Genomic DNA, 24,586 nt, shown 5'->3' on the forward strand with positions numbered 1-24,586 from the left:
CATCAAACAACAAAAACCACAAGCATAAACATTTAAACAATGAAAATATAAAGAACTATAAATTTTATACACATTTGCCTTGTCTTAACAATTAAGCATAAACAATTAATTTAAGCTGATTATGTGCATAAGTTTCTTATTGTTAACCTTTTAACTTGTAAACCTCCCCGCGTCAATGTATCTTGTTTGTACTTTTTGTGTATTTTTATGAAAAATTCGTAATTTGTAATTGAATGCTGTTTCCATTTTTTGTGTGTAAAACGTGTAACGTTCTATAATTTTATATATATATATATATATGTATATATATACATATATATGTATGTATGTGTATGTATAACGCGTAGCTAACTGTATTCTGTAGATTGTTTCTCTCTCATTTTGATTGAATTAATGTATTTTGCTTTAATTTTATATACGGACGTACGAATATAACTTATCAAATTTATTGTGTTACATTTTAAATGATAAACTCTCGATGTAGGCATTATTATTATGATTATTATTATTATTAATTTTATTATTACAATTATAATTATTATGCATACATAATTATACATATTACACTATACTTATACATGTGCTTTTTTTTGTAATTTGTAATTTTACATTGTCATGTTTATGAGTGAGACTGTGTGTGTGTGTGTGTGTGCATGTGTGTCGTCTAGTTTTTCTTTTATCGAAATGTGAGCCAATTTTTATATGCAATAAACAAGCAAAACAATTGTACCTTAAGGCGAATGACATATGTGTGTGTGTCAACAATTGACATCCACACACAAGCGTGTACACACACACACACACACACACACACTCACATGTACTCACACAGAGACACATACAGAGCAAACATTTTGAGTAATCTTGATTGAAGAATACAACAAAAACAAACAAACAAAACAATTGTAAATGAAATTAATTTTGTAATTTTTATTTTACGCTTTTCGTAAGTGCTTTAAATTGTTATTAATTTTGCAAAAACGAAAGAAAAAAACAACAAAACAAAACAAAACAAAAAATATGAATGAAAAACACAAATTATATTTGTATTTATACATGAAATAAAACATTTTATATGCGATCATTTCAAATGAACACAAAAAGCAATATTAGTTTTTGTTCATTTCGCTTATTACTATTATTTCTTTTCATTTAACATTATTCCTTATTTTAGCTTTAGTTTTTTATTTCGTACTTGAATAAATGCAGCATGCGTGGCCAATGTTGCCACATTGCATTAAGAAATATCAAAAAGCGAAGCTGCCAAATTTCACTAACCAATATTTTGCACAAATAAATGAAAGTTTTAACCAATCATCTAGCTCTATGCTAGGCCTTACTAAGAATCTTACACCCAACACTTCCACACATACATATATATGTATATATGTATATGTATAACAGACCAACCATACATACATATTGCAACTGGAACAATGAGCAAAAATGATGAATGAGAGCAAAACACCAAAAACTATAAGCAAATCAACAAAATGGATATAGCAACGATCTAACAACAACAATATAACAATAAGCATGAACGTGTTCAGTAACACCGATAGATTTTACATTATAAATAGTTTAACTTTATATACAAAAAACGAAAACGAAACCAAAAAATGCGAAAATCTAATTATATTATATTGTATTAAATTAGATTGCATTGCATGCCTGATCTCAATTCGATTACGCATTGAGTTATATTTTGATTATTGCATTATAGATATTATTTTGAAATAATTAGATATGTATACATATATAACTTGGCCTGACCTCTACGATATATTTCATAAGCAATGTCCCCCTTTACAATTAAACAACTTGAAGATAAATGAAGTGGAGCACACTCAATTCGAATGATTCTCGTATTCGACTATATTCAACTTAAAAACATACGCACATTCATAGCGAATACGAGTATATAACTGATGCAGATACAGATACCGATACAGATACAGATACCGATTCAGATACAGATTTATTGTAATTGTAATGCTGAAGCCTGTCTTCAAGCTCGGAACTACCAAAGAGAGGATGTTTGTTAATGAAGTTTGTAGCTATAGTGTTAGTTTTCAACTGCCCTGATCCTCAAAATCGAACAAAAAAAAAAACGCAACAACATTTTTTAAAAATGAAACCACTTAACACATTGCAAGAAAAATGAATAAATAACGATATGATGCTACTTAGTGTACAGTTAACGAATACTCTATATACATTTACATATATATATATACACATAATTATACCATAAATTATTGAAAATTGTGCAACTTGTTAATAGGGCAATCGCACGGCCTTTATTCAAATTGAGAAAAAAAAAAAACTTAGATATAACGAATATAATCAATTAATATGGGAATGGATATAGCAAACCAAAATAGAGCAGGATAAACTGGATAAGCTGATTTTTCAAATTGATTCAAACTGGAATGAAGGTAATGCCAAAGCACAAGCAAATACAACAAAACAAATATACAAACTTCGGCAAGCCGAAAATGAAATGCCTTAGCAGAGGGAAGACATCTGAAAGGAAACTAGGAGAGTGTCTTCAATGGAAGCAGACCGAAGGACACACATTTATCTCTGCTAGGGTGTGATAAGGATGTCAGGTAAAACGATGTCGAATGAAGAAGGAAGGAAGAAGAACTCCAAGCATCAAATAAATCAAAAACACCAATTACCAAACGCTTATACTAATAACTAATTAACAAATTAAACAATTTAAAGCCCGCACATAGTTGTACTTAGTTGTACCAAAAAGGATTCCGGGTCTTCAAATAGTATTTGAGATTTAAACAAAAACGAAAACGCAATGCAAAAATGCTAAATGCAAGACGCAACAAAACCAAACTCAGCAACTAATTACGATGATACAAATACCAAACACCAAACACCAAGTAGGCAAAACGCTTTATTAACTACTTAATTAGACATTTTACAATTGTAATTAATAATAACCAATTCGTACATAGATCGAAATACTTAAATAAAAAATGGTGAAAAACAAAAAAAAAACTTAATAATGAAACAAACGAAATGTTATTAAGGGCCAAAGTCCGAATGAGTAAAGGCATACATACATACATTAATATATGATGAAATACATACATACGATATATGCAAACATACATATATAGTATTTAACATATAAAGATATATATATATATATACCATAGTCATAATATTTAGACGAGAGACGCGTTCGCGATTTCCAATTCCATAATTAAGAGCGCATCTCTCGATTATCGCTAACAAATTGAATACAGAGCAGAGTCCTTGCTTCTCCAACTGTTATAAACCGCAGCTATGAAGGAAAATCATATAATTATCTAGGATACTATACTATTTACGTGGAACATCAAGCGCACTAAACCAAAATACAACGCAAGTATTAACAAACAAACAACATCAAAGCAACAAAAACCAAATGAAGAAATAAATATAATTATGATAATTACAAATCAATTACTTTTGCAAATAGCTCTTATCGAATATTGAATATTCTATATCGAATATGAAATTATATATATCTACAACAAAAAACCATTTAACTTTTGTATAACTATCAAAGTATTGTTATAACATTGCTGATTACAACTTGAACGAATTAAGAAAAAAAACAAATAACAACAAAAAACGCAAACCAGCCCACAACAGAAAGAAGAAAATACGATGAGGATGTGAAGTAAAAACAAGAAAACAGAAAAAGAAACCAATGAGTTATTGTAGCTTTAATGAAAACATATATATTATATATAAATATGAACGTGACGGTAAATCAAATCGATACACACACAAATTATATTCGTTGTAAATGTTAAAATATGTGTTAATGAAATTGCAAATGGCAAATGAAAAAGTTCTCAACAATAAAATGAAGCGAAAGGTTCATAAAAAACCCCAAAAACAACACGAAAACATTGAAACATACATAACAAGCATAGCTAATAAAACAAACGAGAAACGAATAACAAATATATATATTAAAAAACCAAAAAAAAAACATGATAATAACGATAACTATTACAAATTTTTGTGTCTGCATATTTGAAAAACATACAGAAAAACCGAAAATGTATATATGTATATATATATACATCCATACTCACACATATTATTGAATAAACAATATTACAAAATGTATTCCAGTAATTTGCTTAAGATCTTTCCATTTCTTTGGCGGTTAACAACTTGTTCAAGTACCTTTGAGTGCATTGCAGTTGATCAAGGTCACGTTAATTAATGTCTGGCCGCAAGATTAGATAAGTATTCAAAGCCACAAAAGAATCATTCTGCACATTGACTGATTGCTAATCATCAAGTATCAAAACTATCCTCAACTGTGAGATACCCTTTGTCTAATTTGAAATAATTCATTCATTATTAAATAAGTCACTTTAGTTTTTTAACTTCGCGATATTTATTGATATCTATCAATAGATATTGATCCCGTGGAGCGAATGCACCAAGTCCTATCAAAATGTCTAAGGATATGGCCAAGATAGGCAAAATTTTCTAATTTCTCAATGTGCAGCAAATACATTTTTTGTTGCATACTTTGAGGATGCGCCAAAGTAAATAGTTATTCTAAATATAGCTATAACTCGGCAGAATTTGAAAGGACATGCTTTTTTGTATTCACAGAGGTCAGCAGTATCGATTTGCATTCAAGGATTTGCAAAAGTGTACTAAAAAAAATTTCGTAAAATTTTCCAAGGGGGTGGCATAGAAAAATCGCTCTAATTTCATGTTTTCCGCTGTAACTTCGCCATTTTAAGGACGATTCGGATGTCCTTTTCCACATCGATAGTTGGTTATGAAAGGATGCAGAAACTAAAACAATATCCTTGAAAGTCCTTCAAACGGCTGAGATAAAAGGACTTTTTGCTCTGGAGAAAATCAACTATATCTCAAGAGTCCTTGGCAGGATCATGCTGAAATTAGTGTCAATCAATTTATATTTAACAGGGTTATAAACCATCCAAAGGACATCCAAATCGTCCTGTTACTTTGCGAGATATTCAGGATTTTGTAATTTCGACCATTTTCTACTCGCTCTGAAACTGAAATTTTACAAGTGTTGGATTCTTAGATAACACCATAGTTTTTGGATGGCAATCGATAGATATCGATCCCACGAATCGATTGCAACAAGTCCCGTCAATATCCGACAGGATATGACTGAGCTAGGATAATTTTTCTAAAACTTGCACATCACTTTCATTTTTTGTAGCATACTTTCAGGCCGCATCATTTTAATGTTAATCGCCACATATAGCAAATACATTTTTGTAGCATACTTTTAGGCTGCTCCAATTTAAATCGTCGTTTACTTTCAGCACTTCTGCTTACTGCTGATTTATGTTCGCCTGGTATTTCACTAGCTGTTGTAGCACTTTTTTGCTGTTCGGGGCGATGTGTGTGTGTGTGATGTATGTATGTATGTATAAAGCTTTCATGAACTCTTGAATGAATTTCCTTGCAAACTGCCGCGTAGAGCAATTTAAATACCAGGCGAACATAATAGAGTAGCAAGTGGATTTACACCAAACGCAAGCAGCAGATATTTTGTGTAGCATACTTTCATTCTGCTTTTGAAGCAAATTTTAAGCAAACTATGCGTATTATAATTGCAGAGCTTTCGATGTACTTGTATTGATATACTTACCTTGAGGTAGCCCTTAAGCTTTTTGTTATATTCCATTTATTTAACATATTTAAATTATTAAATAGTCAAAACATTATTGTCATCATAAATAATTAATATAAATAACAAAACATTATTTGAGAATATCGAAAGTAATATGCATAAATAGCGCGCATTCTAAAATATCTACAATGCACTTCGATGATTAGCCAATAAATATTAAAATTTCTAATTCTTCAATTGCTAATTGAGACAATTACTCTTTAACAGCGTTGGCATTTAGCAGAGCTAAACGCTGTTAAGCGTACGCTGAACTGCAACCCAAATCCCAATTGGATTTATATGCATTGATATCGCATGTTGATTAGCAGCAATCAACAACTGATTGAGCTAGTGGTCCAAGCATTTAATCAGTTCTCGAAGTGTGCGACAAACGAAACGTTCACGATGGCGCTGCTGTGGTTGCTGTTTAGCTTGGTGTTTGTCTTGCTGTTGGTTTGGAGCAAACGTGAGCTGATTTTCCTGGGCAGCAGTTTGGCAGGTCCTTGGGCGCTGCCGTTGCTGGGCAATGCGCAGATGGTGGGCAAATTGAAGCCAGAATGTAAGTCGCATGTAAGCAGTGTTTAGTACAAGGCAAGCAGTGAAAGCAGTTCAAGCAGTTGGTTGTTGCAGTCATCTTTCTGGTGTTTACAGAGCTGCGCGAACGCTTTAACGACACATATCGCCTTTGGCTGGGGCCACAGCTCTGGGTGTTTCTGCATACCGCCGAGGAGACACAGCAGGCGCTACACGATCCCACGCTGCTCAAGGCGGATACATTTCAACAGCTATCCCCATTGATTGGCAACGGCCTCTTGATTAGCCATGGCCGCTATTGGGCCACACAGCGTCGCCTAATGACGCCAGCGTTTCAACCGCAGTTACTGCGCAGCTTTGCGCCAGCTGTGGCCAAGCATGCCGATCGTCTGTTGGTGCGACTGCAGCAAACGAAGGGCGTCGCCATTGAGGTGACCGATCATCTGTTTGCTTGCCTGCTGGATGCCATAGTGGACACCTCCATGGGCCATCAGTTGAATACTCAAGAGCAGCAGCACTCACCCATTGTGTCGGCGTTTCATCGCAGCGGCGTACTGCTTTTCAAGCGTATGATCAATCCGATGTTGGCTTCTGACTTTGTATTTAAACGCACGGCACTGTGGCGAGAACTGAGCGCGCAGTTAGATGTGATACACACGCTGATGGAGGGGGTCATAGAGCAGCGAGCCAAGCAACTGAAACAGGAGGAGGAGCAGGAGGACGAAGTGCAGCGTAAGCCACGCATTCTGCTTGATGCACTGCTTTTGGCACCGCTGAGCAGGCAGCAAATACGCGACGAGGTCAACACTTTTGTGTTTGCGGTGAGTAACCAGGGCTATCGACTGTCGACATCGATATGCTACACAGCTATAAACATTCAGGCAGTGTGACCATTCAATCCTTTTTTTGTCTAGGGCGTGGACACGACCACAGCGTCCATGGGTTTTGTGCTGTATGCGCTGGCCAAGTATCCTAATGTGCAGCGGCGTCTGCACGTCGAAGTGGCTAAGTTGCCACCTGGCGGCGCCTCCAATTTGGATGCCCTCAATCAGCTGGTTTATCTGGACGCTCTCATCAAGGAGGTACTTCGTCATTACACCATTGTGCCCAGCACTGGTCGCCAGACGACCAAAACTACAACAATTGGCGGTCGTCGCTACTGCGCCGGCGTCACGCTCTGGATCAATATGTATGGCTTGGCCCATGATGCCAGCTATTTTGCCGCACCCTATGAGTTCAATCCAGATCGTTGGCTGGCTGATGAGCAACACAAGGAGACGCCGACGCCGACGCCACCGCCACCGCCTCCTTACAGTTACATACCCTTCTCGGGTGGTCCACACGTGTGCATTGGACGCAAGTATTCGCTGCTGCTGATGAAGCTGCTCACGGTGCGCATTGTGGACAGCTTCCACTTACAGCTAGGTGATCCCTTGGAGGAGCCTGTTCTGATGGCGCAGATGGTATTGCGCTTTCGCGATGGCATAAACATCAAATTTCTGCCCCGCAACGTCGAAGAATAAAGTGTCGGAGTTTACTACATCATATTGTTGGTTTTCAAATAAAGCTTAATGTGTTGATATATTTATTTGAAAACGCAAACATAACCTCGGTATATTTCATGTAACCATTTGGTATATTTAACCTTCATGTTGTGTATGTATCCCTGGCACCAAGTTTGAACGACGCTTCTTTTTGATAATTTTGTCAGTTCCTTACACACGTTGATTTGTTTTACACTTTTGTTTGTTTATATATTTTTGATTATCTTGTACATTGGGGCATTTGTATTGCGGCGCATCATGTGGATGAAACGTTCAAAGATACACGACCAGGGCTGCAGCAGCACACAGCTTAACTTTCTGCGTGAAAACAAACTGTTATCGATGCGTCGCATGGAGCGGCAACGGCAGCCGGTACCCCGCTATGAGCTGCCCACAACGGCATCCATGGGACGTCGTGCCGCCACACCGTCGCTAATTGAGACGCAACGTCGACTCATCGAAGGTGGGCGCATGGGACGTGTCTGTTACGGATTAAGCGCGGCTTCTACCGGCGAGAGCGTCGGCGGACAGCGGTCTGAGAAGCAAATCCAGACAGAGGACATTAATGATCAGCAGTTCCTCAGTGCGGCGCTACTCAAATGCACTGAGCAGGCACAATTGTTGCGTCCTACTTGCAGCGAAGGCGACGAACCGCCGCCGTTGCCAGTAACTGCTGCCTCAGGTGATGAAGCGGGTGATCAACTGCGACGCACCGCCTCCAACTTTGAGCTCGGCAAGAGGTCGGTACAACGTCGCAGCTGTCATACTGCTGTCTTGCCGTGCACACGGCAACAGCATCTAAAAAGGCATTTCGACGATGTGGCGACCGCACTGCCAAAAGTGCAGCCAGATAACGAAGAGCCTGCTGACAATGGCCTGTCACGTGCGTTGCAGTTGTCCATACCCGATATTACAGACGTAGAGCAGCATCCACAGCTGGATCAGCCGCTGAGCACGCGCAGCAATTCCTCATGTGTCACTCACAAATCACAAGCCATCTCTTCAAGCCCCGGGCCCGAGGAGACAACAACAACAATATGCCAGCAAACTATCGAGCACGAGCGGAGGAGCACTGAGCAGCAGGTGCTGCTGACGGAGCCGCAGCGTTTGGCATTGCTGCAAGCGGCGCAGACGCGATACAACGATCTTATATGGCAGTACAATCGGTTACCTATCTCGATGGGCACGTTGCGTGTGCGCAATCTCAAGATCGAATTAGAGAACGAACTGGATCGGCTCGATGGCGATTTAAATATGCTGACGCTACCGAAGATCTACATCAGACGTGACCAGTTGCAGCAAATCTCAAGTATATCATGCTGTTAATTAATCTCCATTCGATAAACATGTGATCGAAAGCATTCTAGTCGGTATAATTTCTTATCAATCTTTTTCTTTATCGGCTGGGGGAATGCCACTATTCCAAGCGATAACAATTTAAATTTCGACAGTAGGCTTATCGACTACTACTGGTGGCTATCGGTTGCATCAATAAACAGTGAATGCAATATTATTCATTTAAATGCTTACATTTTTCTTAAACATTTTCTTGCATATATTGATGTATGTGTATATTCGTTTAAGCTTGCGGTCATATAAATTTGTTATCGAGCAAGTAATAAGTCGTTATGAACTAGTGTGTACACACTTTTTTTTTCCAACACCAATCGGCCGACGCCGTCAAGTTATCGATGATATCCCACCATTTTTCGAATTTTTTTTTGCAACAGAGCTGTTAGCATTTGATTTATTTATGTGTTTTATGTTAAATAGTGTGAATTAATTTGACGTGCATCATTTTCGTCGTTTCCGTGTTGCATGCCGCAAATTGTACAAGAAATCACTATAAAATAATCCAGGTAAGCGGGCGAACATGAGAAAATAGGATCGCCATTATTTTTTCTATGCCTACTACATCGTCCTATCTTTTGTTACAGTTGTTCAATTAGTGTGAAATCTCCTTGTCATGTCGGATTCGGTGGCTGTGGCATTGCGCGTGCGTCCGCTCGTTAAATCTGAACTTGAGCGCGGATGCCGCATTGCGGTGCGCCGCTTGGTTGACGGCGTGCCACAGGTAACGGTGAATAGCAACGCTTCGTTCACCTACAACTATGTATTCGACAGCAGCGACAGCCAGCAAAGCATATACGATAGCTGCGTGCAAGGCATGCTGAAGAAATTGCTCAACGGATACAACGTTACTATTTTAGCCTATGGACAAACTGGATCTGGTAAAACGTTCACCATGGGCACAGCTTTCGATGGTGTGGTGGACGAAAATATGGGCGTAATACCTCGTGCTGTGCACGATATATTCGAGGAGATGGCCGCCATGGAAGATGAGTATAACTTTGAAATCAGCTGCTCGTTTGTCGAGCTGTATCAGGAACAGTTTTTTGATCTGTTCTCGACAAACAAACGCGAAGAGAGCACTGTCGATATACGCGAGGATAAGAATCGCATTTTTATACCAGGACTCACCGAGGTGGAGGTAAAGAATGCCAAACAGGTTACCGATCAACTGATACGTGGCTCCTCGGGACGTGCTGTTGCCTCCACAGCCATGAATGAGACCTCATCGCGTTCGCATGCCATCTTCACGCTAACTGTGGTCGCTACCCGTAAGACCGGCCAGTAAGTATCCAACGCAAACAGTCAATTTAATCGCTTTACATTAACATACTTTAAAATGCATAGACAATCGGTGACCACGTCCAAGTTCAATTTGGTGGATCTGGCGGGCTCGGAGCGGTGCTCAAAGACACTAGCGAGTGGTGATCGCTTCAAAGAGGGCGTCAACATCAACAAGGGTCTGCTGGCGCTGGGCAATGTCATCAATGCACTTGGCTGTAAGTATTGTATTTCCTGCTCGATTTGCGAACCGACTACTAATCGTATGTTTTCTCATTGCTTAGCTGGACAGTCTGTTGGCTACGTGCCCTATCGCCAGTCGAAGCTAACGCGACTGCTGCAAGATTCCCTGGGCGGCAATTCCATAACATTGATGATCGCCTGCGTCAGTCCCGCCGACTATAATGTGGCCGAGACGCTCAGCACGCTGCGCTATGCAGATCGAGCGCTGCAGATCAAAAACAAGCCCGTTGTCAATTTGGATCCGCATGCGGCTGAAGTGATGATGCTAAAGGATACCATACAGAAGCTGCGCATGGAATTGCTGGCGAGTGGTGGCGGCAGCGCAGTTGCTGGCCTTGCAACCACTCTTGGCGCTGGCATTGATAATGGTGACAATTCGGCGCTGGAGGGTCAACGGATTAGCGAGCAACTGCAGCAGCTGCAGGAGACGAATGCGCGCATTGAGAAGATGAATCGTCGCCTGCAGCAGGAGCTGCAGCAAACACTCATCGATCTGGCCGAGAATGAGATGCGCGCCCACATTGCCGAAGTGGCGCACGAGAAGCTCAAGGCGCATGTGCACGAGCTGAAGACAAAGCTGACGGATATAACAATCCCGCAGATGGAACAGATGGCTGCGGAGAAATCGCAGTCCGATGTGCAGTGGAAGCAGGAATTACGCGATATTACGCAGCTGGTGACGTGCGTGGACGAGGAACTGCAGCAAGCGGAAAGCGTTTTGCTAACGCATCGCAACGAATGTCTCAATGGCAGCGGCGGTGTCCATGATGAGGGGAGCTCTGGCTCGAGTTGTGGCGATGAAACACATGAGCTGCTGCAGTCGGCGAATGAGGAGCACACAATGAAGCAACTGAATCTGAATGGCGAACTGCGCAGCATCAATCGCCAGCTGAATTTGAAGCAGGAGCTGCACGATCGCGTGATGCGCAATTTCTCGCAATTTCAGGACGATGACATCGATGAGAAGTTCAAGCAAAGCGAACAAAAGATCGAACTGCTGGAGACCGAGCGACGTGAGCTGTTGGATCAGTTGCGCAACATCAAGTCAAAGGATGCATCGTGCAAGCTGGCGGAGGAGCGGCGCAAACGTTTGAAGGTGTTGGAGAACGAGGTGAGCGAAATGCGTCGCAAGATTGTCCAGCAGGCGAACTTGCTGAAGATACGCGAAAAAGAGAAGGAAAAGATACAGAATCTGAGCACCGAAATACGCGCCATGAAGGAGTCCAAGGTGAAGCTGATACGTGCAATGCGCGGTGAATCCGAGCGTTTCCGCCAGTGGAAGCTGAACAGCGAGAAGCAGATGACGCAGCTGAAGAGCAAGGATCGCAAGATGCAGAGCGAAATGGTGCGCAAGGAGACGCTGCATGCCAAGCAGCGGCAGGTGCTGAAGCGCAAATGCGAGGAGGCGTTGGCCACCAACAAGCGGTAAGTTAGCCGGCAAGTCGATATACAAAGCGAGACAGGTGTTGATCAATCTCTCTCGCTCTCTTTTGTGTAGTCTAAAAGATGCCCTAGAGCGTCAACGTGCGGCCCAAGCGCAACGACAGCGACACGCCAAGGATCAACCAGGTGCGGCCAAGCTGGATGCGCTTGTCGATCGCGAGCTCGAGGTGATACTCTCGCTCATCGATGCAGAGCACAGTTTGGAACAGCTGATGGAGGACAGAGCTGTCATCAATGCACATTGCAATGAGATCAAACAGTCGGCACATACGCAACCACAGGGCGAACAAGCACAGCTGGTGGCCAGCCTCGAGGAGGAGCTGGAGATGCGTAACGCACAAATCGCCGATCTGCAGCAGAAGGTGTCCACCATTGATTTGGATAGTCGAATGCGTGCGCTTTGCGAGAGTGTTCAGAGCATTGGTGAATCGCGGGCGATTAACAAGCAGCTGCTAAAAAGTCTGGTGCAACAGCGACGCGAACAGTCCCAGGGCATCATGGAGCAAAAGGTGCTGCGCAGTCAGCTGAACGAGGCGCAGCAGGGCCACGAAGAGATGGCCAAACGTTTGCGACAAGCCGAATGCAAGCATGAGGAACTGCTACTAAGCCAACAACGCAGCTACGAGGAGAAGGTAGCGCTGCTATTGCGCACAACACGACCAAAGGGCGATAACGAGAACAATGATAACGCTAAGGATGCGGTGCGTGAGCAGTTCGTGGAAGAGACACTGCGCTCCATGGAGGCGCTGCAGCAGGAGGTGGACGCGCTGAAGGCCAAAGCACAAAAGAAAAAAGCACGCATAGAATCACTAGTGGTTGATACCGTTGAATTGAATACTAGTTATGACAGTGAAGAGATCGAAGATGTGGAGAGCGATCCCGAGTGGATACCAAAACCCAAACGTTCCAGAGGTCCGGCTAAGCATAAATCCAATTCAACGGCACCATCTGCAACTTCGTCGCCCGATGCAAATGCCACCAACATCAGTTCGACAAGCAATGCGAATTTATCGAACACCACCGACTCGAGTTTGATGACAACTGTGACTGAGACTAAAAAACACTGCAAATGCAAGAGCTTAAAATGCAGCTCAAAACGTTGCATGTGCAATGCAATGGATCGCGGATGTGGTCCAAAGTGTGGCTGTCACGGTAACTGCCAAAATCCCCGGAATGGTGGCGACAGCAAGGAGAACGATTCGCTGGCACCGAATTTGACTACCACGCTCAACAGCCTGTCGTCCAAAGCCATCATTGAAGATATCGATGAGCCCAACACAACTCCCGACACTGTACGAAATGTTAGTCCATTAAAGAACGCAAATTCGATACAGTCAACGCCCAACGTTAAGTTATCCATGTAAGTGCCATCATTATAAACAACAAATTTGCTTTTTTCATTGACTTTTCTCCTTTCCCATGCCCCAGCCGTCACTCGCAACTGACTTTGAATACGCCATCCGCCAAACAGAAGTTTTTTTGAGATGCCTCCTCGTATTCGATTCGAGCAATAATTATTTTTCTCTACACTGTTAGTTAAGTTCGTTGGTTATGTTCTTAAGTTATGTTAAGTTAAGTCTTTAGTTAACTACACAAGTGGCGTGCAAGACTGAGTACATGTTTGTAATTACTGACTTTGGGTTCGCATAAAAAAGTTATAAGTGAAGTAAATGAGCCCAAATTTTATGTGTTTATTCTTTGAATATTTATTAACAAAATCTTATACAAAATATAACTAAAAAATTGGTTTATTTAAGAAATAAAAAACAAAAAAAACTCTCATATACTCAGTTATACTCATTTTGAACACTTCAACAAACGCTTTTTTTTTAATACTTGGCCCAAAGAGCGATATTTCTAATTGTGATATTTATTCATTCTGGTATATTTTCTACCAAATTGGGTATTATTTATTTTAGAATAGCTCTCCATTCTTGCTGGATTCGTTGCTGCATCTCGCGCTAGCTTGCTGGTACTGATTCGTAGAGTCCCAATCATCTTCTCATTGTCGACCACAAATTTTCGATCGGATTGAGATCAGGACTCTGTGCTGGCCACTTCTTTAACTTAAAATGTTGTTTTGCGATCCATTCCTTGAAGTTTTTGGACGTGTGTTTTGGATCTCTTGTTAAAATGTGATGTCTCTCTCCTTATATGCACATTTGTCAACAAAATCGTCTTCCTTTTGCATAGTATCATCTATTTTCATAATTGGTCCAACGCTCTACCAAGTAGAACAGCTCCAGACCACGACATTTCCTCCTCAGTGTTTCGCAGTTTCTTGTACGTGGCCTATCTGCAACGACTCTTCAGGCTTCTTCCAAGAATATTGTTTACAATCCGACTGGAATCGATTCAATTTCGTTTCATCAGACCATATAACTATTTTCCAGTCGTCCAGTTCCCAAGTTCTATCCCAAGCCTGAATGATTTACCGTCACGGCAAATAAAATCGATACACACACAAATTATATTCGCTGTAAATGTTAAAATATGTGTTAATGAAATTGCAAATGGCAAATGAAAAAGTTCTCAACAATAAAATGAAGCGAAAGGTTCATAAAAAACCCCTAAAACAACACAAAAACATTGAAACATACATAACAAGCATAGCTAATAAAACAAACGAGAAACGAATAAAAAATATATATATTAAAAAACCAAAACAAAAAAAAAAAACATAATAATAACGATAACTATTACAAATTTTTGTGTCTGCATATTTGAAAAACATACAGAAAAACCGAAAAAGTATATATGTATATATATGTATATATATATACATCCATACTCACACATATTATTGAATAAACAATATTACAAAATGTATTCCAGTAATTTGCTTAAGATCTTTCCATTTCTTTGGCGGTAAACAACTTGTTCAAGTACCTTTGAGTGCATTGCAGTTGATCAAGGTCACGTTAATTAATGTCTGGCCGCAAGATTAGATAAGTATTCAAAGCCACAAAAGAATCATTCTGCACATTGACTGATTGCTAATCATCAAGTATCAAAACTATCGTCGACTGTGAGATACCCTTTGTCTAATTTGAAATAATTTATTCATTATTAAATAAGTCACTTTAGTTTTTTAACTTCGCGATATTTATTGATATCTATCAATAGATATTGATCCCGTGGAGCGAATGCACCAAGTCCTATCAAAATGTGTAAGGATATGGCCAAGATAGGCAAAATTTTCTAATTTCTCAATGTGCAGCAAATACATTTTTTGTTGCATACTTTGAGGATGCGCCAAAGTAAATAGTTATTCTAAATATAGCTATAACTCGGCAGAATTTGAAAGGACATGCTTTTTTGTATTCACAGAGGTCAGCAGTATCGATTTGCATTCAAGGATTTGCAAAATTATACTAAAAAAAATGTCGTAAAATTTTCCAAGGGGGTGGCATAGAAAAATCGCTCTAATTTCATGTTTTCCGCTGTAACTTCGCCATTTTAAGGACGATTCGGATGTCCTTTTCCACATCGATAGTTGGTTATGAAAGGATGCAGAAACTAAAACAATATCCTTAAAAGTCCTTCAAACGGCTGAGATAAAAGGACTTTTTGCTCTGGAGAAAATCAACTATATCTCGAGAGTCCTTGGCAGGATCATGCTGAAATTAGTGTCAATCAATTTATATTTAACAGGGCTATAAAGCTTCCAAAGCACATTCAAATCGTCCTGTTACTTTGTGAGATATTCAGGATTTTGTAATTTCGACCATTTTCTACTCGCTCTGAAGCTGAAGTTTTACAAGTGTTGGATTCTTAGATAGCACTATAGTTTTTGGATGGCAATCGATAGATATCGATCCCACGAATCGATTGCAACAAGTCCCGTCAATATCCGACAGGATATGACTGAGCTAGGATAATTTTTCTAAAACTTGCACATCACTTTCATTTTTTGTAGCATACTTTCAGGCCGCATCATTTTAATGTTAATCGCCACATATAGCAAATACATTTTTGTAGCATACTTTTAGGCTGCTCCAATTTAAATCGTCGTTTACTTTCAGCACTTCTGCTTACTGCTGATTTATGTTCGCCTGGTATTTCACTAGCTGTTGTAGCACTTTTTTGCTGTTCGGGGCGATGTGTGTGTGTGTGATGTATGTATGTATGTATAAAGGTTTCATGAACTCTTGAATGAATTTCCTTGCAAACTGCCGCGTGGAGCAATTGAAATACCAGGCGAACATAATGGAGTAGCAAGTGGATTTACACCAAACGCAAGCAGCAGATATTTTGTGTAGCATACTTTCATGCTGCTTTTAAAGCAAATTTTAAACAAACTATGCGTATTATAATTGCAGAGCTTTCGATGTACTTGTATTGATATACTTACCTTGAGGTAGCCCTTAAGCTTTTTGTTATATTCCATTTATTTAATATATTTAAATTATTAAATAGTCAAAACATTATTGTCATCAAAATAATTAATATAAATAACAAAACATTGAGAATATCGAAAATAATATGCATAAATAGCGCGCATTCTAAAATATTTACAATGCACTTCGATGATTAGCCAATAAATATTAAAATTTCTAATTCTTGAATTGCTAATTGAGACAATTACTCTTTAACAGCGTTGGCATTTAGCAGAGCTAAACGCTGTTAAGCGTACGCTGAACTGCAACCCAAATCCCAATTGGATTTATATGCATTGATATCGCATGTTGATTAGCAGCAATCAACAACTGATTGAGCTAGTGGTCCAAGCATTTAATCAGTTCTCGAAGTGTGCGACAAACGAAACGTTCACGATGGCGCTGCTGTGGTTGCTGTTTAGCTTGGTGTTTGTCTTGCTGTTGGTTTGGAGCAAACGTGAGCTGATTTTCCTGGGCAGCAGTTTGGCAGGTCCTTGGGCGCTGCCGTTGCTGGGCAATGCGCAGATGGTGGGCAAATTGAAGCCAGAATGTAAGTCGCATGTAAGCAGTGTTTAGTACAAGGCAAGCAGTGAAAGCAGTTCAAGCAGTTGGTTGTTGCAGTCATCTTTCTGGTGTTTACAGAGCTGCGCGAACGCTTTAACGACACCTATCGCCTTTGGCTGGGGCCACAGCTCTGGGTGTTTCTGCATACCGCCGAGGAGACACAGCAGGCGCTACACGATCCCACGCTGCTCAAGGCGGATACATTTCAACAGCTATCCCCATTGATTGGCAACGGCCTCTTGATTAGCCATGGCCGCTATTGGGCCACACAGCGTCGCCTAATGACGCCAGCGTTTCAACCGCAGTTACTGCGCAGCTTTGCGCCAGCTGTGGCCAAGCATGCCGATCGTCTGTTGGTGCGACTGCAGCAAACGAAGGGCGTCGCCATTGAGGTGACCGATCATCTGTTTGCTTGCCTGCTGGATGCCATAGTGGACACCTCCATGGGCCATCAGTTGAATACTCAAGAGCAGCAGCAGCACTCACCCATTGTGTCGGCGTTTCATCGCAGCGGCGTACTGCTTTTCAAGCGTATGATCAATCCGATGTTGGCTTCTGACTTTGTATTTAAACGCACGGCACTGTGGCGAGAACTGAGCGCGCAGTTAGATGTGATACACACGCTGATGGAGGGGGGTCATAGAGCAGCGAGCCAAGCAACTGAAACAGGAGGAGGAGGAGGAGCAGGAGGACGAAGTGCAGCGTAAGCCACGCATTCTGCTTGATGCACTGCTTTCGGCACCGCTGAGCAGGCAGCAAATACGCGACGAGGTCAACACTTTTGTGTTTGCGGTGAGTAACCAGGGCTATCGACTGTCGACATCGATATGCTACACAGCTATAAACATTCAGGCAGTGTGACCATTCAATCCTTTTTTTTTGTCTAGGGCGTGGACACGACCACAGCGTCCATGGGTTTTGTGCTGTATGCGCTGGCCAAGTATCCTAATGTGCAGCGGCGTCTGCACGTCGAAGTGGCTAAGTTGCCACCTGGCGGCGCCTCCAATTTGGATGCCCTCAATCAGCTGGTTTATCTGGACGCTCTCATCAAGGAGGTACTTCGTCATTACACCATTGTGCCCAGCACTGGTCGCCAGACGACCAAAACTACAACAATTGGCGGTCGTCGCTACTGCGCCGGCGTCACGCTCTGGATCAATATGTATGGCTTGGCCCATGATGCCAGCTATTTTGCCGCACCCTATGAGTTCAATCCAGATCGTTGGCTGCCTGATGAGCAACACAAGGAGACGCCGACGTCGACGCCACCGCCTCCTTACAGTTACATACCCTTCTCGGGTGGTCCACACGTGTGCATTGGACGCAAGTATTCGCTGCTGCTGATGAAGCTGCTCACGGTGCGCATTGTGGACAGCTTCCACTTACAGCTAGGTGATCCCTTGGAGGAGCCTGTTCTGATGGCGCAGATGGTATTGCGCTTTCGCGATGGCATAAACATCAAATTTCTGCCTCGCAACGTCGAAGAATAAAGTGTCGGAGAACCTTAAATGTATAAAATTATAGTTTACTACATAATATTGTTGGTTTTCAAATAAAGCTTACCTCGGTATATTTCATGTAACCATTTGGTATATTTAACCTTCATGTTGTGTATGTATCCCTGGCACCAAGTTTGAACGACGCTTCTTTTTGATAATTTTGTCAGTTCCTTACACACGTTGATTTGTTTTACACTTTTGTTTGTTTATATATTTTTGATTATCTTGTACATTGGGGCATTTGTATTGCGGCGCATCATGTGGATGAAACGTTCAAAGATACACGACCAGGGCTGCAGCAGCACACAGCTTAACTTTCTGCGTGAAAACAAACTGTTATCGATGCGTCGCATGGAGCGGCAACGGCAGCCGGTACCCCGCTATGAGCTGCCCACAACGGCATCCATGGGACGTCGTGCCGCCACACCGTCGCTAATTGAGACGCAACGTCGACTCATCGAAGGTGGGCGCATGGGACGTGTCTGTTACGGATTAAGCGCGGCTTCTACCGGCGAGAGCGTCGGCGGACAGCGGTCTGAGAAGCAAATCCAGACAGAGGACATTAATGATCAGCAGTTCCTCAGTGCGGCGCTACTCAAATGCACTGAGCAGGCACAATTGTTGCGTCCTACTTGCAGCGAAGGCGACGAACCGCCGCCGTTGCCAGTAACTGCTGCTTCAGGTGATGAAGCGGGTGATCAACTGCGACGCACCGCCTCCAACTTTGAGCTCGGCAAGAGGTCGGTACAACGTCGCAGCTGTCATACTGCTGTCTTGCCGTGCACACGGCAACAGCATCTACAAAGGCATTTCGACGATGTGGCGACCGCACTGCCACGTGCCAAACGTGCCTCGACAGCAAAAGTGCATCCAGATAACGAAGAGCCTGCTGACAATGACCTGTCACGTGCGTTGCAGTTGTCCATACCCGATATTACAGACGTAGAGCAGCATCCACAGCTGGATCAGCCGCTGAGCACGCGCAGCAATTCCTCATGTGTCACTCACAAATCACAAGCCATCTCTTCAAGCCCCGGGCCCGAGGAGACAACAACAACAATATGCCAGCAAACTATCGAGCACGAGCGGAGGAGCACTGAGCAGCAGGTGCTGCTGACGGAGCCGCAGCGTTTGGCATTGCTGCAAGCGGCGCAGGCGCGATACAACGATCTTATATGGCAGTACAATCGGTTACCTATCTCGATGGGCACGTTGCGTGTGCGCAATCTCAAGATCGAATTAGAGAACGAACTGGATCGGCTCGATGGCGATTTAAATATGCTGACGCTACCGAAGATCTACATCAGACGTGACCAGTTGCAGCAAATCTCAAGTATATCATGCTGTTAATTAATCTCCATTCGATAAACATGTGATCGAAAGCATTCTAATCAGTATAATTTCTTATCAATCTTTTTCTTTATCGGCTGGGGGAATGCCACTATGCAAAGCGATAACAATTTAAATTTCGACTACTACTGGTGGCTATCGGTTGCATCAATAAACAGTGAATGCAATATTATTCATTTAAATGCTTATTTTTCTTAAACATTTTCTTGCATATATTGATGTATGTGTATATTCGTTTAAGCTTGCGGTCATATAAATTTGTTATCGAGCAAGTAATAAGTCGTTATGAACTAGTGTGTACACACTTTTTTTTTTGTTTCCAACACCAATCGGCCGACGCCGTCAAGTTATCGATGATATCCCACCATTTTTCGAATTTTTTTTGCAACAGAGCTGTTAGCATTTGATTTATTTATGTGTTTTATGTTAAATAGTGTGAATTAATTTAACGTGCATTATTTTCGTCGTCTCCGTGTTGCATGCCGCAAATTGTACAAGAAATCACTACAAAATAATCCAGGTAAGCGGGCGAAGATGAGAAAATAGGATCGCCATTATTTTTTCTATGCCTACTACATCGTCCTATCTTTTTGTTACAGTTGTTCAATTAGTGTGAAACCTCCTTGTCATGTCGGATTCGGTGGCTGTGGCATTGCGCGTGCGTCCGCTCGTTAAATCTGAACTTGAGCGCGGATGCCGCATTGCGGTGCGCCGCTTGGTTGACGGCGTGCCACAGGTAACGGTGAATAGCAACGCTTCGTTCACCTACAACTATGTATTCGACAGCAGCGACAGCCAGCAAAGCATATACGATAGCTGCGTGCAAGGCATGCTGAAGAAATTGCTCAACGGATACAACGTTACTATTTTAGCCTATGGACAAACTGGATCTGGTAAAACGTTCACCATGGGCACAGCTTTCGATGGTGTGGTGGACGAAAATATGGGCGTAATACCTCGTGCTGTGCACGATATATTCGAGGAGATGGCCGCCATGGAAGATGAGTATAACTTTGAAATCAGCTGCTCGTTTGTCGAGCTGTATCAGGAACAGTTTTTTGATCTGTTCTCGACAAACAAACGCGAAGAGAGCACTGTCGATATACGCGAGGATAAGAATCGCATTTTTATACCAGGACTCACCGAGGTGGAGGTAAAGAATGCCAAACAGGTTACCGATGAACTGATACGTGGCTCCTCGGGACGTGCTGTTGCCTCCACAGCCATGAATGAGACCTCATCGCGTTCGCATGCCATCTTCACGCTAACTGTGGTCGCTACCCGTAAGACCGGCCAGTAAGTATCCAACCCAAACAGTCAATTTAATCGCTTTACATTAACATACTTTAAAATGCATAGACAATCGGTGACCACGTCCAAGTTCAATTTGGTGGATCTGGCGGGCTCGGAGCGGTGCTCAAAGACACTAGCGAGTGGTGATCGCTTCAAAGAGGGCGTCAACATCAACAAGGGTCTGCTGGCGCTGGGCAATGTCATCAATGCACTTGGCTGTAAGTATTGTATTTCCTGCTCGATTTGCGAACCGACTACTAATCGTATGTTTTCTCATTGCTTAGCTGGACAGTCTGTTGGTTACGTGCCCTATCGCCAGTCGAAGCTAACGCGACTGCTGCAAGATTCCCTGGGCGGCAATTCCATAACATTGATGATCGCCTGCGTCAGTCCCGCCGACTATAATGTGGCCGAGACGCTCAGCACGCTGCGCTATGCGGATCGAGCGCTGCAGATCAAAAACAAGCCCGTTGTCAATTTGGATCCGCATGCGGCTGAAGTGATGATGCTAAAGGATACCATACAGAAGCTGCGCATGGAATTGCTGGCGAGTGGTGGCGGCAGCGCAGTTGCTGGCCTTGCAACCACTCTTGGCGCTGGCATTGATAATGGTGACAATTCGGCGCTGGAGGGTCAACGGATTAGCGAGCAACCGCAGCAGCTGCAGGAGACGAATGCGCGCATTGAGAAGATGAATCGTCGCCTGCAGCAGGAGCTGCAGCAAACACTCATCGATCTGGCCGAGAATGAGATGCGCGCCCACATTGCCGAAGTGGCGCACGAGAAGCTCAAGGCGCATGTGCACGAGCTGAAGACAAAGCTGACGGATATAACAATCCCGCAGATGGAACAGATGGCTGCGGAGAAATCGCAGTCCGATGTGCAGTGGAAGCAGGAATTACGCGATATTACGCAGCTGGTGACGTGCGTGGACGAGGAACTGCAGCAAGCGGAAAGCGTTTTGCTAACGCATCGCAACGAATGCCTCAATGGCAGCGGCGGTGTCCATGATGAGGGGAGCTCTGGCTCGAGTTGTGGCGATGAAACACATGAGCTGCTGCAGTCGGCGAATGAGGAGCACACAATGAAGCAACTGAATCTGAATGGCGAACTGCGCAGCATCAATCGGCAGCTGAATTTGAAGCAGGAGCTGCACGATCGCGTGATGCGCAATTTCTCGCAATTTCAGGACGATGACATCGATGAGAAGTTCAAGCAAAGCGAACAAAAGATCGAACTGCTGGAGACCGAGCGACGTGAGCTGTTGGATCAGTTGCGCAACATCAAGTCAAAGGATGCATCGTGCAAGCTGGCGGAGGAGCGGCGCAAACGTTTGAAGGTGTTGGAGAACGAGGTGAGCGAAATGCGTCGCAAGATTGTCCAGCAGGCGAACTTGCTGAAGATACGCGAAAAAGAGAAGGAAAAGATACAGAATCTGAGCACCGAAATACGCGCCATGAAGGAGTCCAAGGTGAAGCTGATACGTGCAATGCGCGGCGAATCCGAGCGTTTCCGCCAGTGGAAGCTGAACAGCGAGAAGCAGATGACGCAGCTGAAGAGCAAGGATCGCAAGATGCAGAGCGAAATGGTGCGCAAGGAGACGCTGCATGCCAAGCAGCGGCAGGTGCTGAAGCGCAAATGCGAGGAGGCGTTGGCCACCAACAAGCGGTAAGTTAGCCAGCAAGTCGATATACAAAGCGAGACAGGTGTTGATCAATCTCTCTCGCTCTCTTTTGTGTAGTCTAAAAGATGCCCTAGAGCGTCAACGTGCGGCCCAAGCGCAACGACAGCGACACGCCAAGGATCAACCAGGTGCGGCCAAGCTGGATGCGCTTGTCGATCGCGAGCTCGAGGTGATACTCTCGCTCATCGATGCAGAGCACAGTTTGGAACAGCTGATGGAGGACAGAGCTGTCATCAATGCACATTGCAATGAGATCAAACAGTCGGCACATACGCAACCACAGGGCGAACAAGCACAGCTGGTGGCCAGCCTCGAGGAGGAGCTGGAGATGCGTAACGCACAAATCGCCGATCTGCAGCAGAAGGTGTCCACCATTGATTTGATAGTCGAATGCGTGCGCTTTGCGAGAGTGTTCAGAGCATTGGTGAATCGCGGGCGATTAACAAGCAGCTGCTAAAAAGTCTGGTGCAACAGCGACGCGAACAGTCCCAGGGCATCATGGAGCAAAAGGTGCTGCGCAGTCAGCTGAACGAGGCGCAGCAGGGCCACGAAGAGATGGCCAAACGTTTGCGACAAGCCGAATGCAAGCATGAGGAACTGCTACTAAGCCAACAACGCAGCTACGAGGAGAAGGTAGCGCTGCTATTGCGCACAACACGACCAAAGGGCGATGACGAGAACAATGATAACGCTAAGGATGCGGTGCGTGAGCAGTTCGTGGAAGAGACACTGCGCTCCATGGAGGCGCTGCAGCAGGAGGTGGACGCGCTGAAGGCCAAAGCACAAAAGAAAAAAGCACGCATAGAATCACTAGTGGTTGATACCGTTGAATTGAATACTAGTTATGACAGTGAAGAGATCGAAGATGTTGTGGAGAGCGATCCCGAGTGGATACCAAAACCCAAACGTTCCAGAGGTCCGGCTAAGCATAAATCCAATTCAACGGCACCATCTGCAACTTCGTCGCCCGATGCAAATGCCACCAACATCAGTTCGACAAGCAATGCGAATTTATCGAACACCACCGACTCGAGTTTGATGACAACTGTGACTGAGACTAAAAAATACTGCAAATGCAAGAGCTTAAAATGCAGCTCAAAACGTTGCATGTGTAATGCAATGGATCGCGGATGTGGTCCAAAGTGTGGCTGTCACGGTAACTGCCAAAATCCCCGGAATGGTGGCGACAGCAAGGAGAACGATTCGCTGGCACCGAATTTGACTACCACGCTCAACAGCCTGTCGTCCAAAGCCATCATTGAAGATATCGATGAGCCCAACACAACTCCCGACACTGTACGAAATGTTAGTCCATTAAAGAACGCAAATTCGATACAGTCAACGCCCAACGTTAAGTTATCCATGTAAGTGCCATCATTATAAACAACAAATTTGCTTTTTCATTGACTTTTCTCCTTTCTCATGCCCCAGCCGTCACTCGCAACTGACTTTGAATACGCCATCCGCCAAACAGAAGTTTTTTTGAGATGCCTCCTCGTATTCGATTCGAGCAATAATTCTTTTTCTCTACACTGTTAGTTAAGTTCGTTGGTTATGTTCTTAAGTTATATTAAGTTAAGTGTTTAGTAATTTAAATAAAATGTTTACATATACGCAGTTCGAATTGTTTCTCATTGATGAAATGCCGTCGACATTTTGCCTCTCCAGTTTCGATCTACGTTTGTTCAATAGCGGTCACCCCCAATAACCCCCTCTCTGTACGTTTTATA

General features: G+C 43.0%; 6 protein-coding genes across 9 annotated transcripts; all 6 read left to right on the forward strand.

Annotated features, from left to right (window-relative positions):
* Positions 1–5,842: 5,842 nt before the first annotated feature.
* On the forward strand, positions 5,843–7,753 carry LOC133848117 (probable cytochrome P450 311a1). The gene is made up of 3 exons (XM_062283512.1): positions 5,843–6,251; positions 6,323–7,047; positions 7,141–7,753. Exons 1-3 carry the CDS (start codon positions 6,008–6,010, stop codon positions 7,747–7,749), a joined length of 1,578 nt encoding a protein of 525 aa, XP_062139496.1. The 5' UTR covers positions 5,843–6,007; the 3' UTR covers positions 7,750–7,753.
* A 156-nt stretch (positions 7,754–7,909) lies between these two features.
* Positions 7,910–9,131, forward strand: LOC133848118 (uncharacterized). Its single transcript, XM_062283514.1, has one exon. The coding sequence runs from the start codon at positions 8,029–8,031 to the stop codon at positions 9,094–9,096; it is 1,068 nt and encodes a 355-aa protein (XP_062139498.1). The 5' UTR covers positions 7,910–8,028; the 3' UTR covers positions 9,097–9,131.
* Positions 9,132–9,685: 554 nt separating this feature from the next.
* On the forward strand, positions 9,686–13,665 carry LOC133847916 (chromosome-associated kinesin KIF4). Of its 4 annotated transcripts, XM_062283213.1 has the most exons (6): positions 9,688–10,404; positions 10,468–10,619; positions 10,686–10,904; positions 10,944–12,069; positions 12,143–13,447; positions 13,516–13,665. In XM_062283213.1, the coding sequence occupies exons 1-6, from the start codon at positions 9,737–9,739 to the stop codon at positions 13,568–13,570; spliced, it is 3,525 nt and encodes a 1,174-aa protein (XP_062139197.1). In that variant the 5' UTR covers positions 9,688–9,736; the 3' UTR covers positions 13,571–13,665. The 4 variants fall into 4 exon arrangements, with proteins under 4 accessions (XP_062139199.1, XP_062139197.1, XP_062139195.1 ...); XM_062283215.1 differs by lacking the exon at positions 10,468–10,619 and having other exon boundaries at positions 9,686–9,748; positions 10,868–10,904; XM_062283211.1 differs by having other exon boundaries at positions 10,686–12,069.
* Positions 13,666–16,746: 3,081 nt separating this feature from the next.
* LOC133848014 (probable cytochrome P450 311a1) lies at positions 16,747–18,591 on the forward strand. The gene is given in 4 exon segments (XM_062283380.1): positions 16,747–17,016; positions 17,088–17,662; positions 17,664–17,822; positions 17,918–18,591. Coding segments are annotated over 4 exon segments (1,581 nt in total). The 5' UTR covers positions 16,747–16,772; the 3' UTR covers positions 18,521–18,591.
* A 196-nt stretch (positions 18,592–18,787) lies between these two features.
* Positions 18,788–19,879, forward strand: LOC133847829 (uncharacterized). The gene has a single exon (XM_062283074.1). The coding sequence runs from the start codon at positions 18,788–18,790 to the stop codon at positions 19,877–19,879; it is 1,092 nt and encodes a 363-aa protein (XP_062139058.1).
* Positions 19,880–20,260: 381 nt separating this feature from the next.
* On the forward strand, positions 20,261–24,437 carry LOC133847973 (chromosome-associated kinesin KIF4-like). The gene is given in 7 exon segments (XM_062283328.1): positions 20,261–20,399; positions 20,479–21,175; positions 21,239–21,390; positions 21,457–22,840; positions 22,914–23,233; positions 23,236–24,220; positions 24,288–24,437. Coding segments are annotated over 6 exon segments (3,564 nt in total). The 5' UTR covers positions 20,261–20,399; positions 20,479–20,507; the 3' UTR covers positions 24,343–24,437.
* The last annotated feature ends 149 nt before the right edge of the window (positions 24,438–24,586 follow it).

Source organism: Drosophila sulfurigaster, chromosome X, assembly GCF_023558435.1.
Source record: "Drosophila sulfurigaster albostrigata strain 15112-1811.04 chromosome X, ASM2355843v2, whole genome shotgun sequence".
NCBI classification, from domain to species: Eukaryota; Metazoa; Arthropoda; class Insecta; order Diptera; family Drosophilidae; genus Drosophila; species Drosophila sulfurigaster.

Excerpts from the sequence above, each read along its gene's own strand:
- LOC133848118 (XM_062283514.1), top strand. The coding sequence starts at position 8,029 with ATGTGGATGAAACGTTCAAAGATACACGACCAGGGCTGCAGCAGCACA.
- LOC133848117 (XM_062283512.1), top strand. The coding sequence starts at position 6,008 with ATGTTGATTAGCAGCAATCAACAACTGATTGAGCTAGTGGTCCAAGCA. Across the intron at positions 6,252-6,322 it reads GGGCAAATTGAAGCCAGAAT|TCATCTTTCTGGTGTTTACA; the intron begins GTAAGTCGCATG and ends TGGTTGTTGCAG. Across the intron at positions 7,048-7,140 it reads TCAACACTTTTGTGTTTGCG|GGCGTGGACACGACCACAGC; the intron begins GTGAGTAACCAG and ends TTTTTTGTCTAG.
- LOC133847829 (XM_062283074.1), top strand. The coding sequence starts at position 18,788 with ATGTGGATGAAACGTTCAAAGATACACGACCAGGGCTGCAGCAGCACA.
- LOC133847916 (XM_062283211.1), top strand. The coding sequence starts at position 9,737 with ATGTCGGATTCGGTGGCTGTGGCATTGCGCGTGCGTCCGCTCGTTAAA. Across the intron at positions 10,405-10,467 it reads GCTACCCGTAAGACCGGCCA|ACAATCGGTGACCACGTCCA; the intron begins GTAAGTATCCAA and ends TAAAATGCATAG. Across the intron at positions 12,070-12,142 it reads GCGTTGGCCACCAACAAGCG|TCTAAAAGATGCCCTAGAGC; the intron begins GTAAGTTAGCCG and ends TCTTTTGTGTAG.